The sequence below is a fragment of the Emys orbicularis genome, chromosome 1, assembly GCF_028017835.1.
Source record: "Emys orbicularis isolate rEmyOrb1 chromosome 1, rEmyOrb1.hap1, whole genome shotgun sequence".
Classification (NCBI taxonomy): domain Eukaryota; kingdom Metazoa; phylum Chordata; order Testudines; family Emydidae; genus Emys; species Emys orbicularis.
Genome location: NC_088683.1, coordinates 70,061,122 through 70,071,004, shown reverse-complemented (window position 1 = coordinate 70,071,004; position 9,883 = coordinate 70,061,122). Strand labels below are relative to the sequence as shown.

Sequence of the window (9,883 nt, the reverse complement as noted above, 5' to 3'; positions counted from 1 at the left end):
TTTGTTTGTGTGTGAGGCTTGGTAGTTTCAAAATCTACCCCTCTTTTGCTTGGATTTTTCCAAAATAAATCAGAGTCAGTAAACTCTGAAGAATCATATGAAAGGACAAAGTGGTATAAAATTCCCCAAAACTATTGAATAGAAGGAAGTGCTCGTCACTGACTTTTCCCCCTGTGAAGGCACATTTCCTTCCTAGCCTTCGCTTCACTTATCTGAGGTGGTGATTTTGTGTGTGTGTGTGTGTGTGTGTGTATGGTTGGTTTTTTTTTTTGTTTTTGTTTTTTAAAGAGAAGCATGGGGAGTTGTTAGATGGAAAATGGATCCTTTATTTCATGTCCTGATTTTCACCTGCCTGGCCTTCAAGATCTCAGGTAAGTGCATCTCCCAGGTTCCCCCCTCCGTTCCCGTTCTCATTCTGTCACTAACCAGGGCTCCGAAGGGTTGCTTGAAACTTATTCAATGCTGTGAAAATAGAACCACTTCTCAGCCTGAGTTTATACAAGATGGATCAGGGGGAGGGCAGGGCCAACAAAGCCAGTACTGTTTAGATTTCTCTCCAAAGGAAAATAAACCCTCTCTCCTTGAATGTTGTATATACATCATTTTTTTAAAAAGATCTCTGGCTAGACAATCCAATGGCTGAGTCCTGAGCCAGGTTCCTTTGAGAAGAGATTCAGATTACTTATTAAGGCTTTGTGAAACTTACAAAAGCAAAAGCTTCTTGGGGCACTTAGTTAGAGCACGATCTTATGTCCTGTGCCATAAGAAAGGGGGAATGAAATAACAAAGGAAATCGTATGAATTGTTTTTAAAATGTTTTGTTTATCTAGTGAAGCCTGAAACTTTGACTAAATAACTGACTTTTAAAAAAAAAAATTTAAGTGATACTGAGATTGATTTTGAACCATCCAATTCTGTTCTCTGAAACAAGGGGGAATTTGGGGTTGGGGAAGTTTGATTTCAGTGAATGATTTTTCTTCTGTTCATTTCAACATTGGATGTGTACATTTAAGCTGGGATGATAAAAGAATCAATCTGATCTGTAGTGGGATGGTTACAAAATAATGACAAGAGGAGTCAATGTATTTAGGAGTGTAAGCTACACAGAGTTTGTATCAGTCAAAAGCCCCCATCCTTTGTAAAAGATAAATGAAACATAGCCCTGGAGAGACAAATAAATTTTGGAAAGTCCCCTTTTCTGTCCCTCCTTCCCCCTCCAAATACTATGATTTCCTTTAAAAAAAAAATCAATGTGTAGTCAGATACAGTGGATTTAACTTGTGGTGACAGTAAGAAAGGCTAATGGATCTCTGTGTATTTGAAGAGGAGGGAGAGGGTTTTTCAGAAATGAGCTGAAAGTCAATAGCCCCCTCGATATCCTTTTAATTCAAGTTTGATTTCTTTTGTTTTTACATAGAAGGTCAAGGTGAACTTTACCAAAAAGGGTTTGTTGCATTCTTGCCCTTTGCAGTTCCCAGACCAAACAATTGTGATTTTTGTGGCTTTTAAAATCATTTCTGCCGGTTCAGGTCAGAAAAACTGAGATAAACCGAAAGAGAGAGAAAAAAAGAGGTTTATTTTTAAGTCATTGGGATTTATTTTTTAAGGGCCACATATGATTTGTTGTATTTTTATGGGTTTTTCATCTTCCAGAAGGGTTTCTGATTATCCATGTCCAGAAACGGCAATGTCTTGTTGGAGGCAAAACAGCATTTGTGGGCAAGTGCAATCTGACTGATCCAAACCAGCAGTGGAGGTGGACAGAGGATGAGAAGCTGCTCCATGTTAGATCTGGCCAGTGTTTGGGCATCTCCAAGTCCTCTGCTGCATCATCCCGCAGCATCTTCATAGACTGCCCTCAGGCACCCAGCTGGATCTTCCACAACACGGAAGGGCTCCTCCAGGTGGCAAACAGCTCTCTCTTTCTCACAAAACAAGGCCCGAGGGTAATGATCAAGAAGGGTAGAAAATACCCCCATAGCTGGAAGCAAATAGATGTCAACGACAAGGGAAAAACTGCCTATGAAAATCTGTGCCCACACAAAGGTGAGCTTATCCTTTCAGGCAGTGTCCTGGGAGCTCTGGTAACAATCCTGTCTCTGTTGCACACACTCACATTTTAAGGACTATGACATTACTCGTGGGAGGTTAATTTAAAGGATTGTTCAGAATCCAAAATCAGAATGCCTTAAAAAGACTAGTTTTAAGACAGCCATGATAGCTGCCTTTCTAACATTCAGTGTTTTTGATAGTCTGGGTGATATTTTCAGACTGGGTGTTCCCTTTTCTGTTTCATTTTTGGGCCCAAATCTTTATGTACAGGCTTAATCCACCAGACTCTTGTGCTATTTACTTCCCAAAAAAAGAATATAATTTTTGGTGCTGCTTTCGTGTAGTTTATACCAATGTGAAATTATTCAGATCCTCCTCCTGATCCACTTTATCATAGATATGCACGTTTCAAAAATCTACCAAAAGGGGCAAAGAGTCATCTGAAAAATGGGATCAATACAGTACAACCTCAGTGATAACCTGAATGCTTGTTCCCAATGAACAAAGAGCCTACACATTCTATTGCTTATGCAGCAGTATCACTATACCAATATGGGGAATATTCCCTGTAACAAACACAAAATCCTCAGTATAATGAACTGAATCCAAACCTATGGAAATACTGGTTATAAGGTTTTAAGATGTATATGTCTGTGTGTACCTCTGTATGCGGTATGTGTTTATATACAGCTATAATATAAAATGTGGCTGGAAAGGGTCAGAATGTTGTTTAATAATCTAATTTAACAGCTTTTGCTTTGTTGTTTATTTGTTAGAGTTCACAGTAGCACTTTTCAGTATTGTCCTGTGCTATGATTTAGCAGTGCACTAAAGTAAATCATAATGACCTACCTAGCTAGCTCTTTATTACAAAGACAAAAAGCTGCATCACATGTAATTTATTCCATCCTTTAAAAAAATTGCTTTAAAATTTATACATGAATGTGTCATATGACCATCTGACATTTTTTAGGAAGTTTAAAACAAAATGAGCGAGTTGTTATAAGACTTTTTTGTCAGTTATTGTTATTTTTGTAATCTATTTTACATTACATGTTTTGGGCCTGATTCACATCTGATTTACCATTTTTAATAAGATTAGGCCTAATCCTACAACAACTTACATAAATTTACTCAAAGCAGTGGGACTGCTCACCTGAGTTTGTCATGAAGATGAATGTTTATGGAATCAGGGCCACTGTATGGATGTAAAATAGATCAAGAAGACACGTAGTATATTGTTGTGAGCGTCTACAGAATGCACATGGGAGCTAAGATAGTAAAAGAAAAAGGGGTTGGCTGGTAGGTAATTTGATGTTGTCACTTGAGTCCACATTCCAGCTTTGAAACTGTATTTCATGAGCATTCTCTTTAAAAAAAAATACAAGCCTATTTGAAGTACAATATATGACACTGAATTGCATTTTGGGGGCTCTGTTGTGCCTTCCATTTTTAAGCAGATGTCCTCATGGACTTCTTTGTGGAGTTCCGCTGAAAAATCAGTAGTACAATATGTCTCAGTTATCATTTTCATCAGATAACTAAAAATTTCAAAGCATTCAACAGGCACTAATACCATGTGTTTATAATATCATAACAAGGACTGTAAAGGAGTAGACTTAAGCACAGAATGCTGCAACTTTCTTCATAAAAGTATAAAACACTGAATACTATAGAAAAAAATCATAATGCTAATTGTCCCAGTCATAAAGTCTATCTCTGGCCAAAATTTTTCAACTTGGATGCCTAAAGTTAGGCTCCATATTTAGGCACCTAAACAAATGGGCTGATTGTCAGAGGTGCTGAACACCTGCATCTGACATTGACAACAATGGGAGCTGTGCATGATCAGCAGCTTTCATTTGTTTAGGTGTCTAAATATAGATTTAAAATGATAGCTTTAGGGACTCAAGTTGGAAAATGTTGGCTTTAGTCTTTATTCAGGTAAAATTACACAGTAAGGACTGCATACTGTCTTCAGAATTGGAATGGATGCAAATTATTCTACTCTGGTAATGCTCTATTTTAATATAATTACTCTTTGCTTTTATGGTAGTTACCGTGCACTGAATAGTGAGGTTTTGGCAAAGGAATGATTGAGTCTTGCAAAAAAAGAAAACCAAGCTGAATCTCTGCCCAAACATCTAACCAAATTTGAGATGGGACAAGCTCCAAACCCAAGAAGTGCAACTATCTCTATAACAGGCCTAATCCAAACACCAAATATGAACATCCTGAACTTTGGGAAAGTTTGAATTCGGATTTCAATTTCAAATCTGACTTCTTACAAGTGTTTGGATACAGAATTTTGGTTCTAGAGCACATATGGTCTCTAAAGCACATATGACTCTTTGTGAAGGTCAGAATCAGTTTGGATAAGTATCCCATCCCTAACCAGTCAGAAGTGACTTCTTAATCCAACACAGGCCTTTCCTTCCTTCGCCATCTCACAAAATCCATGACTGAGTTTCAGTGAGTCTGGCAGTTGGTTGGACCAAATTCCATCATCCAGGGGCCAATCTTGCAAGGTGCTATGTGTCCCCATGAGGTGCTGAGCTTCTTAAACTCCCACTGAAGTCAGTAAGAGTTGAGGGCACTCAGCCTCTTCTAGGATGAACCTCAAATCTCTAAGGTCTTATTTTCAATGTCAAAAACACAATTCTGGGGCACATTGATCCATGGAAGGCTCACATGATTGTGAAATTTCAAGACAGCTTCTAGTGTTGTTAGATCTACTGAGTTTACACGATGAACTTGAGATAAAATAAGCAAAGTGGGTATGGGAAACTAGCAGCCTGTTGGATTCAGAACAGCACTAGAACTAGGAGCTAGGAAGAGTAGGGGAGTGTGTGAAAAGGCCCGGAAACAGAGAGAATGATCAGGAAAGGGATTGCACTTGAAGGCATAGAGGTTATGAAGCATGATCAGGGAGCAAATTGGGAGATTTGGGAGAAAGGGAAAGATGGCGTTAGGAGTAGGATCTGTTTGTGTGAAACAAAAACTGCTCTTGGAAATGTATCAGTTAGAAGGGTTTCTCAAGTCCAGGATGGAAACTCTAGGCCATGGGGTGGAGAGAACCCGCAGAATAAGCTAGTGGTTAGGGCACTCAGCTGGGCTGTAGGGTGTGCTGGTTCAAGTCCAAACTGTACTTGATTTAGAGCAGGGACTTGAACCTTGGTCTTCCACATCCCAGTATTGGCCATTCTGAGGTAAGTCTCTCGCAGTCTCTGCTGTTGGATCTGTTTCACTTTGCATAAATAATTAAATATTAATCAGCCCAGAGAGAAAGAAACACTTCCCAGGGCACTCACTTGGGATGTGGGAGTCAGAGGTTCAAGTCCCTGCTCTGCTAACTCTCACATTCCAGGTGAGTGCTCTAACCCCAGGGCTACTGGCTATTCTGGCATGGGTATCTTCTTCTCTCTGGTTTTTAGGGAAAAGTTTCAAAGGGCCTTGGTTTCATCCCCACGTGGAATGAAACCAAATTTCAAAACCTCCATTTTTTTTCCAGAAATTGAGTTGTTTTCCAGCTAGCCTTAGTATGGAGAGTAAATATAGCATATGCAGAAGTGGGGGACATAAAGGGAAGATCTCAAATGTTTGGTTTAAGTGTATATATTTCAGGGGATCTATTCAGTTAAACTGAATCATAGAGCATTTTGAAATGTGTCTATCACTAATCTACTTGGAACAAGACTAAAATGTTGCTAGGTCTCCTGAGTCTTGCATGACTTACAAATGGAAATATGGGAGACTGAGGGATTCACAAAACCTCACACTCTGGCTCCACAACAGCTGTGTACATGCTTTTCAAGTGGCACAATTATAGAATTGCACAAAACTTTATGTCCTGTAGATTATTTGGCAGTAACAAGATCTGGTAGCTGTTAGGTGAAAAAGGTGAAAGGTCATTACTACCACAGAGGAAATAGCCAAAATAATTGTCCACAGATAATTGCAGGGCCAGTACCGTTGTGATCTGTGGACAGCTGGCAAATGAGAAAAGAATGGTAAACTGGTCAAATGGTTTGTGATTATTCACTCAGCTCTAATAATCACCATGTAGCCTATATTCTGGTTTAGAAGACAGTAATATTGCATTACCCCCCTCTATAGTATTGATATAGACCTATCCTGCTGTTCTTACTGCAGCAAACACTCCCATGTTTTTCCTAGGAGTAAAAACTTCAGGCCTGAACCCGATCTAAATAAAGCACTTACACCATAAAGATAAAATGGATTTATCATGTATCGAGTACCTTAGTACAGCGTTTCTCAAATGTGGCCACCAGGGGCTTTTCTTGCAGCCACAGCCTCCTGGGCAGTGATGGGGTGGGGGAGGGCGCAAAGCAGCGGCCCCTCCCCAGGGGCCCACCAGGAGTGGTTGGGCCATGCCCCACTCTGGAGAGAGACAAGCTGGAGAAGCAGGCAGCCAGTGAGTTCCCCGCCTTCCCGGAGTCAGTGGGGTTGGGCTTCAGCCCTCGGGTGGCAGGTTCCAGCCATGGAGCTTCGGGCTCTGTCCCCAAGCCCTGTCCCTGGGTGTGGGCTTCGGACTCCATTCCCTGGCTGTGTGGTGACGGACTCTGGTCCCAAGCTCACCCCGCCCCCATCACCTCTGCCCCCCTACTGCCTCCCCCAGTGCCCCATTGCCCTTGGCCTCTGCTGCCTCTGTACCCACCTCCCCATCGAGGGCTTAAATTTGTCCCCGGGCTTGCTGGGGCTGAGTGAGTCTGCTGTGAAAAGTGATATTTGTGTGTTTGTTAGTAGCTAACAAGTCTAAAAAAAAAATAAAAAGAAACAATAAGAAAAAGACAATGTTTAAAACACCTTATTTGTGTTTCTATTCTGTTTAGCTCCCCTAAAGAATAGAGAAAACTGTACACTATTTTTATTATTGAGTTTGCAAAAAAAAACCCTACATAGATACATTACAATGATTTGGACATGTATCTGTGCATATTTATTTAATTTTTTCCCTCATCTTAATTAAGTATTTTAGGGGAAATGGTCACAGCGGCCACCAGCAAGAGTTGGTGGCTGCACTCTGAGGCCACCAAAAAATTTGTTGCGAGAACCCCTGCCTTAGTGTGCTCAGCTCCTCGAAGACACAGAACAAGAGGGGGCGGGGGGGAAATGTGCACCAAATACAACATTATTATATCCTCAGTCTGTTTAGTCTGCAACTTCAGCTAGACAAAACAGAGGATATAACAAATAAGCAAAATGACTCATTGTCAGCTGCTCTTGGTGCAATCTGTCTAAGGGACTCAGCTTTTCCTAATTGGTCCCCTTCAATTCAACCAATCCATAAATTCTTAGCTTAAATTGAGTCTATCAGCCCTTCAACCCCAGAGCTTACCATCTCCTTTTGAGTTTCTTAGATGCAGTCTGAATTGGAACTAGCTGGCCCTCTGCTATCCCAGGCTTTTCTACCTCCCTTCCCTTCTCTGTTCGCCCTCATTTATAGATGGGCTTGTTTTCCTTATTGGTCATAGCTGTGGGTCCATGTCTCTGTGATGGGAAGTTCTGGCAGCTGTGCAGGGGGAGTGATGAGCCTGATTGCCTGTAAGCAGGGGACACTCTCCTCTCCCTTCTGCCTTTGCTCAGTATGGGGTTGCTAAACCCCATTACACTTTGACATTCAGCCTGTTATTGCCAACATTTCTTGTTTCCATTTTCCCCACTCCCTTCCACTTTATCTGCTCCTTTTCACTATCTGACCCTCATCCAGACCCTCCCCTGTAAAACAGTACCCTTCTGCACACCTCTTGTGTGCCTGTCCTCTTTTTCTATCTCAAACATTGGACTGAGTCTTGGAGGGTTACATCATGGGGAGACTAAAGCCAAAAGGGCTTGATCCTGCACCCTTTAAAGTCAATGGTAAACCTCATATTGACTTCAGTGGGGCAGGATCAGGCATAAAGTAACCAGCTAGCCAGAAGAAGCACTCAATAATCCCCAACATCTAATGTGTAGGGTTCATTGTGAGCAGGGCCCTCTTAGATTCTCCTGCCTCCTTCTTGGAGTCTCTATAGTTCCAGCTATTTCTCTTTCAAATGGAGGTAAGTCTCATCCCAAGGTTTTTTGTTGGTTTAAAATGTAGGTTAAACTGAAAATAGAAGTGATAGCATTTTTCCATGTGCCAGCCACCTTCTTGCCAAGGCTGTTAGAACAATGCTTTTCTGGTCCATCAAAATTCCAGTGGCTCAGACTTTCACCACTGTCTACAAGCTACTTAGCATCCACCATCCAAAGCAGTTGGAGCTCCTGGTCAGCACAAGTGAGGAGCTAAAGGAGTTCCCCCTCCAGCCTGACTGTAGCATACAGATTTTTTGGTTTACAAATTAGTATATGTTAGAGCTGGTCAAAAAAGTATGTTAGAGCTGGTCAAATTCAAAAGTTTTCACATAATATTTCTGTCAAAATTTCAAAGAATTTCAACCAGCTTCACTGAATGCCTTTAACGAAGCAATATGATGCAACATGCGCTGAACATGAAACAAATGGTGTCTGACAATTGGTTTGAATTAGAAAAGTTTTTTAAAGATATTTAGAAAAATATATAATCTTTAGCAGGGGTCGGCAATGTTCAGCACGCAGCTCGCCAGGGTAAGCACCCTGGCGGGCCGGGCCAGTTTATTTATCTGCTGACGTGGCAGGTTCGGCCGATCGCGACCCCCACTGGCCGCGGTTCGCTGTCCTGGGCCAATGGGGGCAGCGGGAAGCGGCGCGGGCCGAGGGATGTGCTGGCCGCGGCTTCCCGCCGCCCCCATTGGCCCAGGATGGCGAACCGCGCCCAGTGGGGGCCGCGATCGGCCGAACCTGCCGCGTCAGCAGGTAAATAAACTGGCCCGGCCTGCTACGGTGCTTACCCTGGCGAGCCGCGTGCCGAACGTTGCCGACCCCTGATCTTTAGTATAAAATTATCAGTTTTTTACATAAAAGCTTAAAAAATACCCTGCACGTTTTCATTCTAAAAACTATGATTTCCAACTAAAGAACATTGCATTATTTCACTTGCTTTTTGTTTAACCTGAGTTCCTAAAATAAAATAAATCAAATCAACCACCATCCCTCCATAAGAGCATTAAGGGCAGAGTATTTTCAGAACAATTACTATATATCCTGGATGGCTAAAGCCACTTGGCTTTCATCTTAGTGCATTTTAAGACTATCCAAGATACAGTATAATCACCTAAAAATATTCTGCTTCTCATGTCTCATTGCTTAAGTAAAGAGTACCGGTACTTATATTATATATGTGCACTTTTAAAGAAACTATTGCCCATCTTTATGATGATCTTAAAACCTCTATGTCTCTCCTGAACTCCCATCGACATATACTATATATATAATGACTTTATCTTTGAAAACTCATGGTGATTGGGGGAGGTCCTGGATGACTGGAAAAAGGCTAATGTAGTGCCCATCTTTAAAAAAGGGAAGAAGGAGGATCTGGAAAAATCACCCCAGTCCCTGGAAAAATCATGGACCAGGTCCTCAGGAATCAATTTTGAAGCACTTAGAGGAGAGGAAAGTGATCAGGAACTGTCAGCATGGATTCACCAGGGACAAGTCATGCCTGACTAACCTAATTGCCTTCTATGATGAGATAACTGGCTCTGTGGATGAGGGGAAAGCAGTGGACGTGTTATTCCTTGACTTTAGCAAAGCTTTTGATACGGTCTCCCATAGTATTCTTGCCAGCAAGTTAAAGAAGTATGGGCTGGATGAATGGATTTAAGGTGGATAGAAAGCTGGCTAGATCATTGAGCTCAACGGGTAGTGATCAATGGCTCCATGTCTAGTTGGCAGCCGGTATCAAGTGGAG

General features: G+C 41.6%; 1 protein-coding gene across 1 annotated transcript in view; it reads left to right on the top strand.

Annotated features, from left to right (window-relative positions):
- The first annotated feature begins 316 nt into the window (after window positions 1-316).
- The window catches only part of PTPRB (protein tyrosine phosphatase receptor type B), an 87,141-nt gene continuing 77,574 nt past the window's right edge, over window positions 317-9,883 (top strand). The window contains exons 1-2 of the mRNA XM_065413720.1: window positions 317-371; window positions 1,654-2,046. Coding sequence (XP_065269792.1) covers window positions 317-371; window positions 1,654-2,046 — 448 coding nt within the window. The remainder of the gene's footprint in view (window positions 372-1,653; window positions 2,047-9,883) is intronic.